The following is a 21870-nucleotide window of genomic DNA, read 5'->3' as shown; positions in this document are numbered from 1 at the left end:
TTCTTCTCGAACCTCACTTACTTTGCGCCAACTCAAACAACACCCACTCCACACCCTCGACAATCCCATCACCACCTCCAAACACTCGCCGAAATCATCCACCATGTCTCGCGAAGCCTACACCCCTCCCTCGCTGTCCAACAACGCCGCGGGCTCCTCGCAACCGAACGCCTTCGCAATCGGCGGCACGGGCAACACCTTCGAGGACACTTCCAAGCCCGTTCAGTACCTCTGCGGCGACTGCGATACCAAAGTGACGCTGAAGAAGGGCGATCCGATCCGTTGCAAGGAGTGTGGATACCGTGTGCTGTACAAGGAGCGCACCAACAGGTAGGACTCTGGCACATGTGAGGGTAGGTCGGAGGATGTGGCTAATACGCATGTGCAGGATGATTCAGTTCGAGGCGCGATGAGCGAGGTTGGATGGTGTGAAGGTTGAACATGGCGTACAAAAGACATAGCGAAATCACATGGACATAAGGTCAGGAAACAGGGTCGTCCAAAAGGCTTCAGCATAGCGTGGCGTTGGGGATGGAATGAAATCGACGACGAAAAGACATGATTTTGAAGCCCTTTGATGGTTTTGAGACAAGCTCAAACACGCCGCATCAGATCACGGCCATAATGCTATGCTGTAATGTCCCTGCATCAGTAGAGGCTCTGGCTCCCTGAACGCCCGATATGCGCGGAAGCATTGCCAAAGCCTCCCATAGAGCGCACTAGGCGCTTCGTAACAATTGCAACTTGCTCTCTTCCAAAATGCATCCTCATCATCGCTTATCGTTACACGTGCCTCCGTAAAGTTTCCGAACTCGCCTCTGATGCTGCGCCTGCCCGCCGCGCCCTTCCACTGCCGTTGTCGACCGATTAAAGAAGCAAGATGCGTGCTATTTAGCTGCCACGGAACGCGTCGAACCGCTTGTACGTGTAACCGATGAACGGCAGGCTCAGCGTCGAGTCGTCCTGTCCAACGGCGGCTTCCGTCTGAGCGCGGAGCTGGGCCGAGTTGTCGACCTGCGGAATCTCGTCGATCGGGAAGTACTGAGTATCGATGTTGCTCTGCAGCTTCGGCTCGAATGGTGCACGGATCTTGCGAAGGCCGTCCCAGTTGACGCCATGGAAGAATGGGTGGGCTTTCAACTCAGCTGCGCCATGCACACGACCCAGACGGTTTTGGGAGTCGCAGATGAGACTATTTAAATGTCAGCAATCACATGAGAGTGTATGTATGGGCGTCATCGTACCTTCTAATGAAATGCTCAGCCTCTGGACCCAGTTGCTGGTCTGGTGGGAAGTTGAGATGGCGTGGCCAGTCAACGATTTTGCGGTAGGTATCGTGTGGCTCCTCAGCACAGAACGGTGGCCAGCCAACCAGACACTCAAACATGATAGTACCGACGCTCCACCAGTCACACCCGAAATCGTATCCCTTGCCACTGAAGATCTCCGGGGCGATGTAGTCTGGGGTACCAACTGTCGAGTACGCCAGTTGACGTCTCGACTTGCGCCAAGTGTTGATCTGGTTGCGGTTGGAGACAGTGAGCTGGATCTGGTCGATGGAGACACTGTTGCGGTTCTGAGCCACGGACTTCTGCTTGCTCGACGACATGAGCTGTTGGTAATAGGATGCGGAATGCTCTTTAGAGAAACCAGTGGAGAGACCGAAGTCAGTCAGCTTGATGTGACCTCCACGGTCGAGAAGGATGTTGTCAGGCTTGATGTCACTGCATGTATGGTAAGCCACTATATTACCGCCTCGAATTGCTGGCTGCTTACCGATGAATGAACCCAAGCTTGTGGACGGCTTCAATGGCTAGTGTAATCTCTGCCATGTAGAACCTCGTGATGTCCTCCGAGAAGATCTCGTACTTGATGAGCATGGTCATGAGGTCACCACCTGGCAAGAACTCCATAAGCATGTACAAGAAGGTCGAGTCTTGGAAGGATGTGTGCAGCTTCACGAGCCACGGGCTGTCTGCGTTGGCCAGGATATCACGCTCAGCGCGGACGTGAGCGAGTTGGTCTTTCTTGTGCTGTGCGATGGTCAGTAGTGTTGTGGAAGTCAAACAGAATATTCGAACGCACCATCTCCTGTTTGATCAGGGACTTTAGAGCATAGATCTTTCCATCATGCTTCCTCTGCACCAGCCGCACCTCTCCGAAGGCGCCCTTGCCAATGATCTTGAGAGTCTGGTAGTTCTGTGGCTTCTCGTGTGTGCGTAAAAATCGCAAGAAGTTGGCTTCGGACTTGCGCATACTATTCTTCTTCTGCTCCTTGCGGTTGTCAGAGATGTCGGTCGCAGCGATGATGACGTCCAGCTCCTTGGCTCTGAATTCGAAGTCAACCACTGAACAGATTTGAAGCTATATTACAGACTTACCGCTCATTGCGGGCACGAGCACGCTCGACGTTCTCCTTGAAAAACTCCTGCGTCAGCATCTTCTGCACTTTCACACGCTCAGTGATGGCGGTGGAGTATTTCTCGGAGTTCTTCGCTGGTGGCTCATCGTCGCAGATGCTGGCAGCCTGCGGGACCGGGGGCATCGGTGCGCTGAGGAAGTTGTTGTGGTGACTATAGCCAGTCGCACCTGCAGTGCGGGGACGCTGGTTTGCGGGCGATGGCTGACGGTTGTTGTACGGGCTCGCAGAGCGTGGAGAGTTGCCTCCCAGGTTCTGGTGCTGGAACTGATGGGCGAGGCCGTTGGTCACGTCGTTGAACCCGCCATTGGGCGAGCGGTATCCTGCGCCTAGCGACACGCCGTTGCTGAACTGCGGTGGGTATGCATTGGGATTGTTGTTGTTGTAGAAGTAGCCTTGCTGGCTGATGCCGCTGGTGGGCTGGTGGGCTCCCCAGACCTCTTGCTGCCCCGCTGAGTTTGGGAACGGCTGCGGAAAAGTGGAGGGCGTCGTTGGGAAGGCACGACCCTGCTCGGCGGGGAAGTTTGGCGGGTTGGTGAAGCCGAAGTTGAGGTGCAGACGGTTCGGGTTGCGGCCATCGGAGGACTGCTGCTGGCCCTGCTGTTGCTGCTGCTGGTAGGCCATGGCGGCGGTGGTGTCCCGCGTGCGACTGCAAATGAGTGAGCGAGGGCGAGACGACGGCGGCGATGAATTGTCGCCTTACAAGTCTGTCACAGATGGTGCAAGTGAGGCGGATGCCGGCCGCGTTTCGTAGTCAGGGAGTAGTGTTTGGGCGTAAGGGGGTTCGAGGTGCTCGAGGCGGTGGAGTTACGGCGATTGGCCCGCGGCCGTCTGGAGCGAGATGGGTGCGGCAATGGGTTCGACCAAGCCGGTGTGGCCTGCGGAGGAGGGCTGAGGAGGTGGGACAAGGAAGGGATGCTGCTGTCGTGCTCTTGCGTTGAAGAATCGATCGCAGCAACCAAAGAAGAAGCAGCTTGGCGAGAGCGACTGCCGTCGACGTGAAACAAAGTGCTCTCCACAGAACTTAGACCCTGTGGCGGGAATAGCCGCAGCTTGTATCCCTGTCCTTGTTATCGGCACGTGAAACCCATATCAATCCTGCGCGTGAGACTGCAACACCGTTTCTGTGCTACGGATCTGAAGGAACGTGGCGTCGTATCGCAGGCAGGAAAAGAGACAAAGATTGTTGACATTGAAAAACTGGTTGATATCAGTCCGAACAACTGCAAAATACACTGGGCAAATATGGAAAGCAGTTGTGCTATGCAGAGTCAAAAGAGCACGAGATACCATCAAGCCCAGCTTCCGTGGACACAGACTGGCTCACCTACATGAACACCTGTTAAGAGAACGTTCAAAGCGATTTATTTAATGGACATTACACACTCGTCCTGACGCCTCACCTCCCAGCTTCTCGCCCCCTCCCCAACAACCTCTCCCTCCTCTCCTCATTCTTCCTCGTCCCACTGATCCTCCCAGCCCGATACTTTTCCCCATAAAGCACCCTCGTCTCCTCCTCCGGCCTCACCCAAAGAACATCATAATCCGAAACCCTCGTCATCTCCGCATCCCTCTCCGTATGCCACCCATCAACAACCTCAACCCTCAGCCCTCTCGCCGTGTACTTCTCCACATCGACAGGACCTCCCTTCCGCGGGTTAGTGGGCCGTGCGATGTAGACTGTGATGCGTGAGGGGGCGACGTCGTGGGAGAGGAGGTGTTCGAGGGCGAGGGTGTCGGTTCCTTTGGCTGTGGAGAGGATGAAGTTGTGGTTTGCGGCGACGGAGGTTTCGAGGGGCGAGGAGTAGTGTTGGTGGAATTGGTCCGGTGTGATGTCGATGTGGCCGGATATGAAGGCGATCTTTGGTGCGGGTTCAGTGGACTGTGATGGGATTTCAGCTTCTTTAATGGCCACCATCGTGCTGTGTCCGGAGATCGAGCGAGTACTTGCACATGAGCATCTTTCAGGAAGTCCACATTGCGTTACATATGAGAAGAACTCATGACTCCTTGCAAAGATGTGAGGCGGTGTCCACAGGAAGCTGATGGCAGTGGCTGTGCATCGAGACGCCGCAACATCGATATTTTATGGGCGGCCTCGGTGGGCTGAACACGAAGGAAACCCTAGGTCAAGTCTTCCAGTTCTCACATGCACGTATGAAGCAACGCTGACTCACCTTCTCCGTGGAGCAATGGTCGATTCAATGGTTTGATGTTTCTCTTAGGGTTCGGGGCAAGCATCACAACGATCGGCCATTCGGGAGTCGAGCAGTACGGCTCGAAAATGCTGGTTGTCGTTTGATATGACTGCCACAAGATCCAGAATCATGCTCCTAGCCAGTCGTCCATCCACGTATTGTAGCGTCGCGCCCAACTCCAGATACGCCTCACCCTCATGAATCCTCGCTGAACGATAATCAATTGCTGGACGACTGCGAGGGCCCATCAACCCCAATATCGCCACTCTGTAGCTTCCCAAGATTCTTGAGCAGGAAGCTGCGTTTGAAGTAGTCGTTCGGGTGAAGGATGGTATCGAGTTCACTTGCTGGCCAGAGTGACTCCTCCTTGACCTGGGAGACGTTAGCTGAAGTCGACAGGTCCTTGACACTGGTCAGAGCGCATACCTTCTTGATCTCATTCTTGTGAGCAGACTCGAAGACTCTATTGCATGCAATGTGGTATCTTTGCTTGCCAACGTCCTCACGCACGCCCTTCAAGAGCTCCTTGTCGGTGACTCCTACATTCTGCAGTAGCGTGATGAGATTCTCTGGGCTGTACGTCCGGTAAGGACATCCATGTTGCTGGCCACCTGAGGGAAGAGGTTCAGTGAGCAGCTTCTGGCAGCTGTAGGGAGTATAGCCACGGCCTCGTCGGTTTGCGTCACCACCAACATCACCGTATGAGTGGCGAATGTTGTAAAGATGCTCAGATTTGAATTTATCTGTAAAGTATATCAGCTTGGACTGTCAGAGCACCCAGAACGATGCAACTCACCGTCTGTCATCAGCTTGAAGCTCCTTCGCCAGAAGGCAATGCACTCCTGCATATTCAAGCCTATGCCCTTCAGGAAAAGTGTGTACTGTAGACGTCCGAAATGCTTCAAGTGGCTGTTCTTCCTCAATTCGCGATGCAGATTCTGCATGCACAGCGGGAAGTGCTGGCTATAGCCATCGATGGACGCGGCGTTTATGTTTGCAATGTCGCTCAGGCTCGAGCTCTCTGCATAGCCTGCATCAGGAGCCACGAACGATTGTGACAGATGGTGTAGTACTGGTGCCAGTCGGTTGTCCTCATCCATCCGGGGTAAGAAACGCGCTGCGAGCTCCAGCCCGGAATCCAATTGCCGCGAGAACTCGTTGACGACCATGCCCATCTGCTCTCGAACATGGACGTATGCCTTGCCTTTCTTCAGTAGCACCTGCCGCCTCTCCACGAGATCTGGCACATTCTCCCATTCACACTTGAACCAGCTCTCTTCGTCGGTCTTTATACAACTTGTCGCGGCCTTCAGATCATCCAGCCACATCGACTTTTCCTCATCACTGACCATCTCCCATGACATGGGCAGCGAGTCTATGAAAGACTTCCGCTCTCGCAAATCATCCTGCTGTATCCGCAGCTTGAACAGCTGTGTCTCTAGTCTCGCAAACCGCTGTCGAAGATCTTTCGTACTCGAGAAGGCTAATCGTAAGATCCAGTGGCTGTAGTGATCGCGTTTCCGTTCGAGTGAGATCTCACTACTCCTCGAGCTGTTGGTCGAGAGCGGCAGGTGTTTCGCGAGGATCGGTCGCATGTACTCTTCCGTTTCGGCGGGAGTCTTGTTACGGAACTGGCAAGCCTCCAGCTCGGCTAGAATCTTGAGGCGCGCAATCCCCCATTCTTCGAATTGTTCCAAGGTCACGTCTCCGGTAGGTGGGATGATGTAGAAGTTCATGCGATGAGGATAGTCCTGCTCTGCGAACTCCGCTTTCTGGAATTGCTGCCGCTTGATTGCGGCACGTTTCCGCGCATCTATGCGCGGTGCGGACGGTATGGCCAACATGTTGTGTGCTTGTGTCGCTGATGTTTGGAGGGAGTGAAGTGCTTTGGCTTTCGAAGCTTCAGATGTCAGTGAGAGGAAGACGCGACGCGAATTAAGCGAGATTTAGCGCGTTTATCTAAGGAGGCCCGAGCGTTTCTTGCATTCAAGTTCACATTCACGACATCTTTTGACCCTCCGACAGAGATCTAATGTGGCCTTTCGCGTTGAAGATGTATGCTCTAATGCTGACGCTATTCAAGCGTCGCATGCTGAATTGTAATCTGGGTATCACGTCTATCTTTCCATTCCCTAAACTCCATGCTGACGACTGTCCATCAGCCGTCGTTCTTATCCCACCGATGTGCCTCATCGCCGTCCACCCACGACTTCTCGGAATAGCCAACTTGCTCCTTGACCGACCGCATGAGCTCGTTGTTGCCCATGTTCTTGCCCTTGTCATCACTAAGCTTGATGGCATCATGTCCGTTTGCCTTGCTGAGCTTGATCACAATGTTCAGAGGGACACTCTTCTCGTTCTTGCTCAAATGCCAGAAGTCGTTGGTCAAGAACGTGCCAATGCCGAAAGACGGGGTGAAGTGTGCCTTTTCGCTGGCCTCCTTGTACTTGATGCATCGATCGATGTTCAAGCTGTCGGAGAAGACGATGGTCTTTGGCTCCTTGATGGCTTGGGCGTTGTAGAAAGTCCGCATCAATTGTACAAACTCGAGAGGGTCGCCAGAGTCCTGCCGGACACCGGTGAACACTTGAGCATACGTCGGCTCGGTCCAGTCGAGTGCACCGTTGAGATCTCCGCTCTTGGAAGCGGGTCTAGCAAAGGCTCTGAGGAATGCAGGTGTTCCGAATGTGTCCGTTAGTGCAATACCCAGCACTCCCCGTCCGAACGTGGCGATCCAGTACTGCATTGCTTTCTCGTTGGCGTTGCCATAGTCTTGTGTGATGGCAGCAATGCCCATGAACCACTCGTGTGCAACGGTACCGATTGGCGTGATGCCGAACCGCATTGCTATGTGAACATTCGATGTGCCCGTCACTTTTCCTTCCCAGCCTTTCCCGTTCGTCTCAGCTTCTTTCTGAGCTTCGATGAGCCCTTGTATCACCATCTCATGCGTCTTGTAGTCACGTCTTCTCCTGCTTCCAAACTCGCTGAACACACAGCCAGCTTCCAGCAGTCTCTCTCCCTTGTGCTTCGCCTTGGCGACCTGACCATCGTGATTCCAGTCCTTATCCACGAACTTGAAGTATGCTTCTGAAGTGAGTGCAAGTAGAGGGATCTCATAGAGGATAGTCTCCTTCCAGTTACCGTGGATTGAGAGGTCAATGTCGCCAGGAGTTGAATCTGGGACCTCACCGGCCACCGAAGGTGTGAAGTTGAGCTTGACTTGCTCTTGCGGTCGAAGACGAAAGCCTCTGAGATACTCCAGGTAAGAGTGGTTCAGGTACGGGCAAGTTCTCTTCAGCCAATCGATTTCTTCGTCCGTAACGGTGATATTCTGAAGCTTGGTGATCTGGTTCTGCAACCATGTGGAGGCTTCTTTCGTAAGCTTCATGTGAGGTGTGCGATTAGTGAACTGGTAGCTGACTTGGACATCCGGGAAGAACTTGAGGATTGCGCATTGCATCGTCAGCTTGTAGAGATCGGTGTCGAGGAGAGAGAAGATCCCCTCTGGATGGTCGGCTCTATCGGTGGGAGCCATGGCGGCGATGATGCTGCTGAGCCTTGTTGGTTGTCAAGCAGCAAGACTCTTGCCAGACTGATAGGGCTGGGATTGAGATCACAAGACGGTATGATTTCAATCTGCGGACCCGTTCGGCGACACTTGTCTCTGTCACTGAGCCGGTACTTCAATCCTGCTCATCTTGGTCGTTCGCGTTGTTCATGATTTAAAGTTGAGTGTGTTTGCGTTTGTCAACGATCGTAGACGCGGCTCGTGGTGGGGCAGCTGATCAAGCTTTCGGGAGCGTCCGTCGTGGTGATCCACTTCGACGTCAGTGCTCCTTCCCTGAGAGCTCTCATCAAGCGGACTTCCTAACTGAGGCAACCGCCCAAAAAACACCACTGACCTTCTGGCGTCGTTCTTGACATTGAACGACACTTGCCCCGACAGCATTCGCATGGGCACGCGATAAGCTGGACATCTACACTGGACCGCGCACCACCTTGACCAACACTCCTTCCGACTGCACCCGTCTTGCAACATCTCCTATTTCGTTCAGATCAGTTCAGTAATCCGTCGTCAAGATGTTGCGCTGGTGAGTACTCGGTGAGATGGAGCAAGTGAAGGCATCTAATGACGGACTGCAGGTACCAATCCAAGCTGGCATCGCGCCCTCTCCTCACTCAATCGATCACCACCGCCGTCCTATTCGCGACTGGCGACACCATGGCCCAGCAAGCCGTTGAAAAGAAGGGGATTCAGAATCAGGAGTGGGCACGGACAGGCCGAATGGCGCTCTATGGAGGATGCATCTTTGGTCCAGCAGCAACAACGTGGTTCGGATTCCTGCAGCGAAAGGTTGTCATCCCAGGCAGACCCAACCTGGAGATCGTCGCAAGAGTCGTCACAGATCAGACGGTGTTCGCTAGTACCAACCTGTTCTGCTTCTTGAGCAGCATGGCCATTATGGAGGGCACTGATCCATCGAAGAAGCTGAAGGACTCATACTTCACGGCACTGCAGAAGAACTGGATGGTGTGGCCGGCCGTGCAATTCACCAACTTCAAGTTCGTGCCATTGGAGCACCGGGTGTTGTTGGTGAACGTCGTTTCGCTGGGTGAGTTGCTCGCTCGACATATCTGATACCCTGCTAACAATGTGTCAGGCTGGAACTGCTACCTCAGCTTCTTGAACAGTCAACCTAGTGGTAACCTGGGAGAGTCGACCTTCCCGCCCGATGCTTAGATGGGTGCTTCCAACCCCTACACCACAGTCCTGGGATCCCCCTACCACGATTCACCTTTTGTAATCATGATGTACACTATTCTGCATCACGGCGCTGGGAGCCTTCCTGCATCGACATTGGTTTGGAGAATAGCGGCTTGAACTCGGACAGCCATCGAGACAGGAACCATAGACACTTCGACATCAGGAGCTTGAAGACTCCTCCTTTGCTTTTGCCTTCTCTACCTCTTCCACCGTCTTCGTCTTCAACTGCAAGGCATGAATGCCACCTTCCGCCGCTAGCTCATCCTTCAACAAGGTATATACCATCCGATGCCTCGCCGGCTGCATCTTTGACTTGAAAGAATCCGAGATGATGTTCACTCTGGATCACATTAAATAAATGCACTGCTTTGAGTGAAATAAGCATCGTACCTGAAATGGGTCTCTTTCGAAGTGCTCCCTTGCATTGCCTGATGATGTGCGTGTTTGTGCGAGTCATTGAAGATCTCGAGTGAAGTCGGTGCGAAAGCTTCAGTGATCTATATATGTACTCTGAATTAGATCTGCTGTTTCGAAACGAGACGAATGGTCGACTAGCCTTTTGACGGATGGTATCCTCCATCGGCGTCTGTGACGCAGCCATACCGATGAAACGTCTCTGCAGCGTCTGGCCTGCTGCTCGGCGGAACATAAGGAAATCTTTGCTTTGTTTTTGTCAAGGATGAGTCCAGATGGAAACGCGCAGTGTCTGTGACTGACGGTGCGACTGCGGCTCGGACTGGTAACGATGCCGCCCGAACGTGCGACGGTTATACCCGCCGCTAACGGCGTGTCATTATATGTACATGTAGTTAGTATACTATAAGAAAGTAAATGTAGACTTAATAGAGCTTGAAGTATAGTACTTAAAGAGGTATGGTAGAGTATATATGTCATAGATTTACTAACAAAATACACGGTGAAGCTAGAACGCGTTGTTGTACAGGTAGTTCCGCGCGGGCGTGACATATCACATATTATAGTAGCTCGTTCTAGACTACCGCTGTAGTCGTCTTTAACCCGCTTCTGTGTGTGCGTCTAGAAGAAGACGTTGGTGTAAAATCCATCCACAAATGGCGTGAGAAGAGGTGTATAGACGGACTTCGGGCAAGTCTATTGTCCATGCTTTGGGCACTCTATGTAGTCAAGTACACGTGTAAGGTCGCTGGGACAACGACGTTGCCATGTCTGGGCAGTCTACTTGGTTTTGAAGCAATTCTCCCTCTCTTTTCAAGCTCGCGGACTGGTGAAATAGTCAGTCGAGATGTTATATGTGTAAAAATATGGAGCTACACTTACGCCCAACACGGTTGTGGTCCATGTCGAAAAGGACATCGAACCGCTGAAATAGCCACAACCCCATAACAGCGCTTGTGGTATCCCACTCTTGCCTATGAATTGCTACAACACATACTCGTTCGTTCCCCGAAGTCAGCACACGAGTATAGTCTTTCCAGTCAAGAACCAGACTTTTATTCTGCCCGCCAAACATGAGGGTAAGCTCTGGCAAAGTCTGCCGAACTTGGCATGGAATAACGCCGCCTTCAAAGTCTTCATTGACAACTGCGCCCAGGTAGTCGTAGATCGCCCGTGCAATTTCATCAGGAAGTGTCATAACGAAATCGGGCGACAATGTCAGGGCTGCAATCAGATCAACCCGGGCTTCGAAAGGTTGTGGATAACCCCGGAGGACGACGTGACCCAAATCGACTGCCCAAGTCCCTTCTATAAGCGACAGCTTTTGGCGTTTGCTCAAAGGTATCCAGAAGTTCAGAGGCCTATATCTTGCTCCAAAAACAAGCGTTCCGACAGCGTCTGGTGTTTTTGGAAGGCTCAAGAACATGGTTTTGTCCTCCAGCAGACCGGGCGAAACCAGTTCGTGCATGAAGTTCTGATGGGACTGTAAGCCGCGGTGCCACCCGTCAGAGTATGAAGACGACGTGGCGTTTGGGGGCGCAAGGCCTAATGCACTGCAGATACCCAGATCAGCGCAAAAACGCAAATCGCTGAGGACCTGACGATGCCTCACCCATCGCTCATATCAGCCAAGATCAACAACATCATGTTCTCTCCGTAGAAGGTATCTGCTGCTCCAAACGTTGCGTTCCTGAGTGAGGACTCGCCTAGGTGAAGGTCATCCTTCAGCATTGCGCCCTGTGCAGTGTGACCGTCAAGAAAAAGGCTGAACCGATGGTCCATGCTCTCACAAGACACGGAAGCGGTGCGGTCGAAAGCAACATGACGGCCGCATTGCTGGCAGTCAACGGAGCGAACGGCGAGACCACCGAAGGTCAAGTCGACAAATAGCATGAAAGGCTGTGGAGGGGTGCCGATTGCGATGTTTGTGAAGATGAACGGCAACCCGAAAAAATCGCGTCTCTGGAGCTCGAGGATCGTTGCGGCATGGCCAGTGTCACCAGTGTCACCAGTATGACCAGTTTGACCAGTGCAAATTGGGTAAGAATCAGTCTCGGCAAGCACAAGCGGAGACTGATCTGGTACAGACTCGTCGGAAAGCCGTCCATGAAGTCGTGTGAAGGAAGACGGTAGAAGTAGCGAGAGAGCAGCATGATGCAAAACCTGCATCCAGAGAAGAATGGTCTCTACACCCGGCCAAAGCACCAGACCGGTATATCTCAAGGTCCGAACAATAAAGTCCAAGGCGCTGACGAGCAGGAGCAGGCTCTAAGAGGTATTGGTCGATCAGGACTCCCCCGGCAAGCCAGCGCAGCGCTCCCATCATCAGCGTTCTTATTGACCAGTGGGCACATTTAATGACCACGAGTATTCTCGACGCATTTATAAGCAGGCGAAGGTCGCAGGAGCCCAGCAGAAAGAAATACAGACTGTGGTTTGAGGAGAGAAAGGGAGGGTGTCGGGAAGGCTGGTTTTTTGTTGACGTGACGTTCTGTTAAGCGAAGTGGGGCGGTCCATATCAAGTAAGGTCTGGGACGCGAAACCCTCTCTCCCAATCAAATCAACTCGTTGCCTTCCATTGTGACCCACTTTTGGTCTTCTAGTGCATCTGCAGATTCGTATACAACTCCTACCCGAATACGTGATGCTGCGTTCTGACTTTGGCAGCGAAGGAACACCGCCATGAAGTCTGTCTAGGCCAGCCGCATTCCAAACCACGTGCAATCCTTCGATTGTCCTCGAGACCCGGTAAGGTTTGAGCTGCGGACTGCTTGAACAACAACGCCGGCAAGCACGTACACGAGCATTGGGAAATCGATGACTGGGCCTCGGAAAGACGCTACACAGCCTGTGAGGTTACAGACTACTCTCGACTCGCCTTCAATCAGCCGTATGTCACTGCATTAACATTCGCACACTGACCACTTAGGCTTAACATTATTCGGATGCACTTGTTGGGCAGCAGCTGAACAGCATACAAAGAACTCCAGACCATGCTGGCCATTGCTTCCGCCTGCATGTTGCATGCGCCCTGCATGCTTCAGGCTATCGATTCCTCCAATCCTGGGCTGACACAGTAGCGTTCAGGTCAGGGCATCACAAGCAACAAGAAGCACTGCCGGCTAGAAGGGCTGTACAGAGTGTCACATGCATACAGGGAACGCCGCTCAAAAGGATTTCGACGATTCTCCCTGGTTCAGGCTATGATTGATGACAATCAAGCCGACTTCATTTAAGCCTTTAAGAATGCGCAGACTCGGTATTCCCCATATGCATATGACACTCCATAGCCTGAGGCTTGTGGAAGGAAACGTAAGTACCGCTCCACAAAGCCTACTGGAACCTTACTTCCTTCGCACAGAAGATGGCGCGCTTAGCAAGACGGCAGTTCAAGGGCCCAGGTGGTGCGATTCCTTCACAAGCCTTGGGAGTATCACCTTCTGAAAAGAGCAAAAGTCGATACTCCATCTTCCACATTGGTCACCACGAAGGAATTCACCAAAGCCGATGTAACCAATCTCCTCCACCAGGAACACACCACCGCATGAGCGTAGCAGAGCGGCTGCGACCTGGACTTCCTGCAATGGAAACCATGTTCGTGGCTTTCCTGCTAGCCTCCGCGAAGATGTGACACTGAAGTAGAGTCCAGCAATGTTGAAAGTGGTCAGGGCGGCCCTGGACTTGCTCATAGCGACTAGACTCATCTTGTAGGAGACTTACGATCCTCCTTGGCTGCATTCGTTCTGGACGGTTTGACAGCAAAGTTCAAGACTAGGCTGAGGACCAGAGTAACCTGTTCAGCAGAATGTGTCTGGCTCGATCCATGGCAAATGTGGCTTGACACTACAGACAGGCGCGAGAACCAGCACGTTCAGTCGACAGCCGCAACCACGAGTCGCTTGGCAGAGCGGTCGGGGCACAAAAGTACTTAAAGGACTCTCGGGCATCATCAGAACTGGAAGACCAGCAGTCCAACTGTCTCCTCACCTACGACTGTAGTATTGCAGTCCTGATCATGGTTCTCTTTACGCCTCTTCTTTACAGCCTGTTGGCATTCTTGCCAGTGGGGTCATCTTTCGCCGTGGGCACATGGCTTTCACCATGGTTGCGCACCGAAGCCATCGCGGAACCTCCTGACGTCGAGATCATGAAGTTGAGCGGCCGAAGCTCACCCTTCCCGGTGCCTCTCACGATATGCTGTGTTGGAGACTCCATCACGGCGGGAGTCGGCTCCGAGGGTGACAACGCTGGCGACTCCTACCGCTTATACCTCTACAACATGATCACACAGGGTTCAGCACTCTTAATAACATACACCAACGAGACTCGATACTGACTGTGTCAATAGCCGGGACCTCCGTCAACTTTGTCGGCAAGCAGACCGGAATGTACCAGCCCACTACCACTAGCGGACTGGAGCCTGCCACAGGGAATGACCCCGAGCCTGAGTAAGTTGTCCTGTGAGCTGATCATAGCGTACCCAGCTGAACGAATCTGTGTCGTCTAGCAACGAGGCCGTAGGTGGCTATCGTATTGACCAAATCATTACCTTGCTGGAACAAGACAACACTATTACCTCGCAGCAACCAAACGTCGTTCTAATCCACGCTGGAACAAACGACAATGCGCTGCAATTTGTGTACCAAGACGGGGACCAAACTTGTGCGGATGGGCAATGTGTCGGTAACGCTCATGCGACCGAGACATATGCTGATGCGCCAAATCGATTGGGCAACCTTATCGACTACGTCCTCTGCCACCAACCCAACGCTATCGTGCTCGTAGCGATACTAATCCAGGACTACTATAATTCGACTCAAGGGAACTTATTCAATGCCGAGGTACCGAATGTTGTAGCTGCTAGATATGAAAAGGGCTATAAGGTTCGAGTCGTCGACATGTCTTCGGTCTCCCCAGCATTCGATCAGAAAGTTCATCCTGACAACGACGGATACCAGGAAATGGCAAACAGATGGTACACAGCCATGCTGGACATTCCTTCCAGCTGGTGGACCACCAACAGCAACAGCAAGCGCGCGGATTCGAGCTCGACAGGTCCGGTGCAAACGTGTACGCGAGATGCCGTGTCGTTTTCGGCAGCTCTGAATGGAGGCGTTGTCGCAGCTGGATGGCACGTGTCAAGTGATCCTGGAGAACCCCCATCCACGCCAGAGAACACAGGCAACCTGACTGGCTGGATTCCTCAATGGGGTGACGATGGGGACATAGCGATTGGGTCTGGGTACCCAGGAGAGGAGTGCGCCTGGCCGATCTTGACGGTTTGTACATCGTATTCTCCTCATTTTTGAGCGATTTGTGCTAACCAGCCCTTGTAGGAGATGGTGCGTGTGATTTGCTGCGATTCTTCTTCTCATACGTTCATGACTGACTCTACGTGCATCGAAGGGCTCACCGACTACCTCTGGGTCAACTTCTCAGATGCCTCTGTTCGTGCTTGGCTTAACAAGGGGTCAAGCGGCGGCTGGGTTCCTGTTAACAACGCAAACCGCATACTCTGGGGCACAGGAAACCCCGATTATGTGGAATTCGCCGACCTTACAGGCGACAAGAAGGTCGAGTACATCGGTGAGGCATGCGCAAATCATACTTGAGTAGACTGCGGACTGACTTCTTGTATGCAGTGATTGATAATGGTGCATTCCGCGTCTTCCAAAATGACGGACCCAACGGAGACGTCTGGACATTCGGCGAGCTGGTCGAAGCGGGCTCGCAAATAACCAATGTCTTTGGAAGTGGCGGAGTTGGCTTGCATTATTTTGCCGACATGAATGGGGACGGGCTCGCAGACCTGGCTGTCCTAAACAATAATGGTGTCGTTGATTTCTACATCCAGCAGGGAAAGATCGGAACAGATGGTTTCAGCTGGACGCCATGCTTAAATCACGCCGAACTCACAGGACTTATGGCTTTGGCCGACATTGACGGTGATGGACGAGCCGATTACGCCTCTATTGCCGATGATGGTTCCATGTCCGGGTGGCTGAACACCCCGGGCGGGACCTGCGACATCACATGGGTTGCGATTAATGGTCGTGGACCTGACAGTCTCCAGTTCAGCAAAGGCGCACCGTCTGATGCATTCCGCCTTGCTGACATCAACGGCGACGGTAAAGCGGACTACTTGACTGTGAGCAACGACACCGGCCAGCTCAATTCCTATCCCAACAAGGGGTATTTCGGTACCAAAGACAATCCCGGTATTGGAGGCTATGGCGCAGCTGTCCGTCTCGCAGACATCAACGGTGATGGCGTGGATGATTATCTCTCTGTGGACGACGCCACTGGAGTCCTCGCCTACGTGAACGGTGGACAACAGGGAAGTTCTTGGTCCTGGACAGAGCAAAACAACGGCCAAGTCATTGCCCTGGGCTACTCTGGCGCCTCACGCAGCGAGATACACTTCGCTGACATGAATGGAGACGGATTTGCAGATTTCTTGTTTATTGATTCCGACACAGGTGCCATCCACTGCTATTTGAACTTTGGTCCGGACCCACAAACTGGGTGGAACTTCACCATCCTGGACGGCGATATTGCGATTGGCGTGGGCGGACAAGGCGCCGGCGTCCGTATGGCAGATATCGATGGAGATGGCAAGGCTGACTACATCTATCTGGACGATGATGGCGCGGCTCGTGTGTGGATCAACGCCGACGACACCCTTCGCAAATGGGTCCCCTTGAACAACGGCAATGTAGCTGCACTCGGTGTTGGTGCCAATCGTAAGTCTTCCCGAGGGACAGAAGTGTTTTATTCGACTTCAGACAATCTGGGGCAATAGGCCGGGGCCCGCTGCACAAGAGGCTGGGCCCTTTGCCAACAAGACCCCTCTGTTTGAGACATATGCTAATTTTCGCTCTTTCTGCTTAGGTGACGACGTCCAGTTTGCGGATGTCGACGGCGATGGCCGAGCAGACTACATCTGGGTCCATCCCGAGGACGGATCTGCGGAGGTCTGGTACAACGGCGGGCCCACTGGCCCCAATGGAGATGCCCTTGCTTGGTATCCTGGTGGAACGATCCAGCAGGGTGTAGGCTACCCGGGCCAGAATATTCGCTTTGCACGCATCGGAACATCTGGTCGAGCTGACTATGTCGCTTTGTCTGACGATGGATCCTTCAAGGCTTGGCTCAGTTCTTGCTCTAACGTCACTGGCTCCAGTGGCCGTGCTGGCAGCGCAGCATGCAGCACCAACGTTCCCTTGCCACCGTCTTCAGGGCCAGAAGCACCCTATACCGCTGCCATGGGCGCCGGCTGCATCACAGCCCCGTGTACTGCCTGCTTTGGCCCCGGCTGTGGAGGAGCGTGTGGCGGGCAGCAATGCAGCACATGCTCGGGAGCTGCCTGTGGTGGCTGCAAGGGGAACGACTGCAACACTTGCACTGGCCCCGATTGCGATGGATGTCATGGATACGAGTGTACCGTGTGCTCTGGATCTGATTGCACCGCCAGTTGTCAGGGCTCCGACTGCGGTAGTCCAAGTCCAACGCCTTCTGCATCACCTGCCCTACCACCAAATACAACTCCGTCACCAGCAACGACCGCACCGCCAGCTACCACAGAGCCCGCAACAACTATCAGCGGCATAGTCATCCAGAGCAACGTCCCCGGAACCGGCAGGATAGTGCCTGTTGGGCGAGACAACTGGATCTGGGCTGGACTTGGAGACTCGTACTCAGCTGCACCTGGAGCGGGGAACGTGATAGAGACGCCTGGCGTTCCCACCACATGCAAGCAGAGGGATGGATCCTATGTTGTCCAGACGGGCAAGATGCTCGAGCGCGAGAATACCTACTTCTTCTATTCTTGCCTCGGGGCAAAGACACCAGATGTCGTTAACGTACAAGTGCCAATGCTCCAAGAGCAACCCCTCTTGGACTTTGCTCTATTGTCGATTGGAGGCAATAATGTGGGATTCAGCAACGTTCTCAGAAATTGCCTTCTTTTCACCACGACTGACGAAGCATGTAATGCTGCAATCGACCGGACATCACAGATCATTGACGACCCGGGACCTGATGGATTGAACCAACAGCTCCAGAGCGCTTGGAGTGCAGTCAGTACCCGTATCAGATCGTGGAAGCCGGTCATCATACAGGAAAGCTATCCGAGCTTCTTCGACATCTATGACGATGATACTGTGCGTCACCTCTAATTGGCACTTTAGGAAAACACAAATGCTGACTATAAGACAGTGGTGCGACGGGCAGACTTTGAATGTAGTAATGGGCACGTCCGAACCAAAGTTGACTTCGGATCTGCGTTCGAGGTTAAACACTTTGTCGACGCAGATGTCAACAAGATTGGTGAGCTACGTAAATGCTTGGAACCGGGCAGGTGAGTCCACCCGTTTGTGCTCTAGATGCATACGAAGATGCTAGTCATCAGCCTCTCCCAGCATCATATTGACGGCCATATAGCTCATCCAGGGTATGCAAGGGTGCTCCTCTCCGATTACTATGGTACCGGCGATACTATTTATGGAACCCATCGGTTCTGTCGATATGATGTCCACGATCTTGATGATTCCAGTATCTGGATATTCAAGGCATACGGTTACGACGTTACTACTGCTGGGGTCCAACTACAGTCCACCGCTGGCGAGAACGCGACTCTTACAGCCCAGCAGGTGGAATCGACCTGGGATGCGTCAACATGTGCCCAAGATCCGCAGTACGATACATGGAGTGATTTCATGTTTGGATGCGAATACGCGCTACTCCTTGCATCTGGCAACGTCTCTTCCGACACGGTCTTCGGATTGCCTGAGTTCCTCTCCAAGGTATTCCATCCTAAGAGTGTTGCATATACTGAAATTGCCGAATACACTAGCGACTACACCGACAGGTATATCGCTCCCCCTGCGATAGCGACGGGTTCGGACTCATTCATTCCGCAAAATAGCAATGGCCTGTTGCAATGCTTTCCTCCAGGGCCATCCTACAACAACGACACCACATATGTCAGTTCATCTGCGGCCAAAGATGCCATCGAGGACTTTTGCGGCGCCGCTCTCTACAACGCGGCTGTGGCCAATGGAGCCTATGGCGATTTTGGCGGGATGAGATTCCAGATCTCAGTCGACGACTCCTTGGAAGACAATTGCACTGCGCTGGATCCCACCAACTCATACTTCTACGGACTATGTGGCGATGCGTTCGAGCAGATGTTTGCCTGTGAGTACCTTCCATTGCCATTGTTTCCTTCGTTGCCTTCCGATGCTGACCTGATTCTCCACATGCAGGTGATCCACCACCATCTGGGCAGGATGCCGCATATCAGGGCGGAGCGTTCTACAAGAGTTGTGTCACTTGGTCTTTCATGAAGTGTCCAACTGAGGGTGTCTCTGACTGCTTCACCCCGCCCTTCCCGCCTATCGGGCCCCAAGGCAACGCGACGTAACCGAACATTTTGATGTGAGAAGATGGAAATGTATTTTCGCTCACATAGATAGACACGTCGTCCTTATGACAAATTGTACTCGAAAGTGCTACCAGTCTTGGTAATATAGTCTTCAGATCTCGTGGTATGGCCTGAATAGCACTAAAAGAGTTGATAATGCGTACGATGGATCTATGAGGTGTGGTTGATCTCTTAGCCGGGCTTCTCGCCGCACCTTCCCTCTCCAAGCAAGCACACTTTCACATGCTGCTCAAGCGTCACAGCTCCCGCTCGACATCAACATCCATGTCAAGTCGTTCACATGGCGCCGATACGACGCTATCTGCGCATCACCAAGTACTCTGTGCTTGAAGTGCGCATTTACCTACACAAGCCATCCGACGCCGCTTGGTTGCTTTCGTCACGCGACAACGTCCTCCCACGCATCATCGAAGAGGTCAGACCGAAGGTGCTACCGAAGCTCCGGGAAGAGAACGAGAACGCAAAGAAGAAGAGCGGGAAGAAGAAGAAGGGTATAAAAGATGTCGCTAGTCAAGGTGCGTAGGCGCAGGCTTCATCACGGCAGCGGTTGGGGGCAGAAGTGCTGATGAGACTGCGCTGGAACAGAGGACTTTGAAGTGTCCATCTTCTTGAAGGAGAACTCGACACGGCATTCGTTGATCACGAAGCAGAAGCAATTCAGCGATAAGCCGAAGATCAAGTCGACTGGCAACAAGCTCACTGGATGGTTGAATACCAGCGAGAACCCGATTCGAATCGATGAGGATAGGGAACCGCCGGCGATACTGCAGGAAGAGGATGACGATGTGGTTGAGCTCAAGGACATTTCGAAAGCGGGTGGTAGCAAGAAACGTAAATCGGTCGACGGAAAAGACAACGATGATGACGACGACGCTCTGTTCGTGAGCTCCAGTGACGAGGAGTACTTCGCAACGCAGCGAGCCAATCCCTCAAAACGTCGAAAGCAGACGAAAACGCCCGAGGAGGTGCCCGAAGAGCCAGTTGAGGACGAGGGAGATCAGGACGACAAGAAGAAGCTCCTGCTTGATACCTCCTACGACGGGTTCAGCATCTACGGGCGGATTCTTTGCCTGATTGTGACGCGGAAGAGCAAGAAAGAGCCTGCTGTTACAGCAACTACCGGTGGCAGCCAGATGATGGAGCAGTGGGTCAGTACGCAGGCTGCTCAAGATAATGGCTTGCTTGAAGACGATGATGGTTGAATGTGATCTGGGACGACGAGATGACCTCTTCAAACCATTGTGTGCTAAGTGTGCACGTTTGGCAGAGTCTCATACAGCCATCTCTCGCAGAGCTCGTAACAGGTCTCGAGAGCGACACGGTGTTGTCGGCGTTGTCGCTCGTTCGGTCCAGGATTCCAATTCCAATTCCAATCGCCAACGCAATGCAAGACGCCGAATCCAATCATCAACCTCGGCCATATCTTTCTGGCGCTGCTACGACAACGAACTCCTCAAGGATCCTCGACATGTCATACACACTTTCGCACGAGGATCGAAGGACGAGCACATCAACACCAAGCTTCGTGCATCAGCACTCGCTCCTGAGTACGCTCGCAGACTCACGTCAGCAGCTGCAGCGCATAACGAGCATACCAACACCACAGACTCGTGATCAGGATGCGGCACTTTGCACCGGCGATTTCAAACTTCTGACACACTTAAGCTCGTTCCTGACAGGAGCCGGAATTCTTAGGGCAGTGGTGGATGAGGGGTAATCAATCAACTCCACGCAGTGCGATGTCAGCGTCCTCGTAAGCGTCCTCGTGAGCAGCCGCAACCTAAGCTTGTCTCCGCATACAGTGCTGAACGCGAGGTAAAGTCGACGACAGCTGACAGCACGTCGCTGGTGCCATGGCGACGGGAGTAGTAGCGTCGACAAGGCGGTGTACCTCGTTTGTTGCTAATAATTGCGAAAATGGTCGTAAACTCTCTCCCTCTAGGGCTGATGCATGCTTTGACTTTTGCGGTCATCAGAAACTAGGCTTGAAAGTTAGGAGTAGCAATTGCCCGAAGTGCTGCGAAAGTGGCATCGCCGTCCAAGACCTGGCGTTTTTCGCATCGAGGAATATCTTGCTCACTGCAGTCAGCATTTGTCGAAATCAGGCGAAGAAGGCTTATTCTTGGGACTTGCAGCTCTGCAATACGGCCGCATCGAAGCCCCGTTCTCCTTGATGTTAAGTTTCAGGAAAAGAGACCGAGGGAAAGCTGCGTTTGTCTCAATTCAGTCGATACCACCGCGTCGTGTGGTGAGGTCGGATATCGCTGACCGAGAAGGAAGCTCGCGATGACCAGTAGCCCTACACCCACGAGAAAGACGACTCGCCTTCCTGCAGGAACGGAAGCTTGTTGCCTCCCACCACCTGTCAAGGACACGCCTCCATCGACCGATCTTATGGACCTCGCTGCACACCACCACCTCGCACGGAGGGCTTGTCGAAGGTGTCTCACATGATGATGCAGGTACGGAAAGTGAATCTTCCTTTTGTCATCTTCCTCCCCTTTGATCCTGAAGATTCAATACTTGCCTTTAGGATTCTCATCGAACGCCACGCTGGGTAGGAAAGGAGGATGAGGAGCGAACGCATCCCATTTTCAACGTCCACAGGGGCTTCGACATACCGAAG

General features: G+C 53.0%; 10 protein-coding genes across 10 annotated transcripts; 4 read left to right on the top strand and 6 right to left on the bottom strand.

Moving 5' to 3' along the window:
* Positions 1-103: 103 nt before the first annotated feature.
* On the top strand, positions 104-413 carry M409DRAFT_63011 (uncharacterized protein; the record flags this gene model as incomplete). Its single annotated transcript, XM_033815409.1, has 2 exons — positions 104-330; positions 389-413. 2 exons carry the CDS (start codon positions 104-106, stop codon positions 411-413), a joined length of 252 nt encoding a protein of 83 aa, XP_033673155.1.
* A 478-nt stretch (positions 414-891) lies between these two features.
* M409DRAFT_49988 (uncharacterized protein) lies at positions 892-3043 on the bottom strand (the record flags this gene model as incomplete). Its single annotated transcript, XM_033811410.1, has 5 exons — positions 892-1192; positions 1245-1724; positions 1777-2033; positions 2086-2329; positions 2382-3043. The coding sequence occupies 5 exons, from the start codon at positions 3041-3043 to the stop codon at positions 892-894; spliced, it is 1944 nt and encodes a 647-aa protein (XP_033673154.1).
* A 775-nt stretch (positions 3044-3818) lies between these two features.
* Positions 3819-4337, bottom strand: M409DRAFT_49987 (uncharacterized protein; the record flags this gene model as incomplete). The annotated part of the gene is made up of 1 exon (XM_033811409.1): positions 3819-4337. One exon carries the CDS (start codon positions 4335-4337, stop codon positions 3819-3821), a length of 519 nt encoding a protein of 172 aa, XP_033673153.1.
* Positions 4338-4836: 499 nt separating this feature from the next.
* Positions 4837-6461, bottom strand: M409DRAFT_17498 (uncharacterized protein; the record flags this gene model as incomplete). The annotated part of the gene is made up of 3 exons (XM_033804084.1): positions 4837-4989; positions 5044-5360; positions 5414-6461. The coding sequence occupies 3 exons, from the start codon at positions 6459-6461 to the stop codon at positions 4837-4839; spliced, it is 1518 nt and encodes a 505-aa protein (XP_033673152.1).
* Positions 6462-6775: 314 nt separating this feature from the next.
* Positions 6776-8155, bottom strand: M409DRAFT_17497 (uncharacterized protein; the record flags this gene model as incomplete). The annotated part of the gene is made up of 1 exon (XM_033804083.1): positions 6776-8155. One exon carries the CDS (start codon positions 8153-8155, stop codon positions 6776-6778), a length of 1380 nt encoding a protein of 459 aa, XP_033673151.1.
* Positions 8156-8700: 545 nt separating this feature from the next.
* Positions 8701-9361, top strand: M409DRAFT_49984 (uncharacterized protein; the record flags this gene model as incomplete). The annotated part of the gene is made up of 3 exons (XM_033811408.1): positions 8701-8711; positions 8764-9233; positions 9282-9361. The coding sequence occupies 3 exons, from the start codon at positions 8701-8703 to the stop codon at positions 9359-9361; spliced, it is 561 nt and encodes a 186-aa protein (XP_033673150.1).
* A 183-nt stretch (positions 9362-9544) lies between these two features.
* Positions 9545-9986, bottom strand: M409DRAFT_63007 (uncharacterized protein; the record flags this gene model as incomplete). The annotated part of the gene is made up of 3 exons (XM_033815408.1): positions 9545-9725; positions 9776-9882; positions 9942-9986. The coding sequence occupies 3 exons, from the start codon at positions 9984-9986 to the stop codon at positions 9545-9547; spliced, it is 333 nt and encodes a 110-aa protein (XP_033673149.1).
* A 532-nt stretch (positions 9987-10518) lies between these two features.
* Positions 10519-11968, bottom strand: M409DRAFT_49983 (uncharacterized protein; the record flags this gene model as incomplete). Its single annotated transcript, XM_033811407.1, has 3 exons — positions 10519-10625; positions 10682-11352; positions 11412-11968. The coding sequence occupies 3 exons, from the start codon at positions 11966-11968 to the stop codon at positions 10519-10521; spliced, it is 1335 nt and encodes a 444-aa protein (XP_033673148.1).
* A 1846-nt stretch (positions 11969-13814) lies between these two features.
* Positions 13815-19223, top strand: M409DRAFT_17495 (carbohydrate esterase family 3 protein; the record flags this gene model as incomplete). Its single annotated transcript, XM_033804082.1, has 9 exons — positions 13815-14091; positions 14148-14247; positions 14307-15078; positions 15136-15385; positions 15442-16542; positions 16691-17961; positions 18017-18158; positions 18242-18997; positions 19066-19223. The coding sequence occupies 9 exons, from the start codon at positions 13815-13817 to the stop codon at positions 19221-19223; spliced, it is 4827 nt and encodes a 1608-aa protein (XP_033673147.1).
* A 301-nt stretch (positions 19224-19524) lies between these two features.
* On the top strand, positions 19525-20446 carry M409DRAFT_63006 (uncharacterized protein; the record flags this gene model as incomplete). Its single annotated transcript, XM_033815407.1, has 2 exons — positions 19525-19759; positions 19830-20446. The coding sequence occupies 2 exons, from the start codon at positions 19525-19527 to the stop codon at positions 20444-20446; spliced, it is 852 nt and encodes a 283-aa protein (XP_033673146.1).
* Between the last annotated feature and the right edge of the window lie 1424 nt (positions 20447-21870).

The sequence above is a fragment of the Zasmidium cellare genome (assembly GCF_010093935.1).
Source record: "Zasmidium cellare ATCC 36951 unplaced genomic scaffold M409scaffold_3, whole genome shotgun sequence".
NCBI classification, from domain to species: Eukaryota; Fungi; Ascomycota; class Dothideomycetes; order Mycosphaerellales; family Mycosphaerellaceae; genus Zasmidium; species Zasmidium cellare.
The sequence above is the reverse complement of the archived record's forward strand: the minus strand, read 5'-3'. Positions and strand labels throughout refer to the sequence as shown.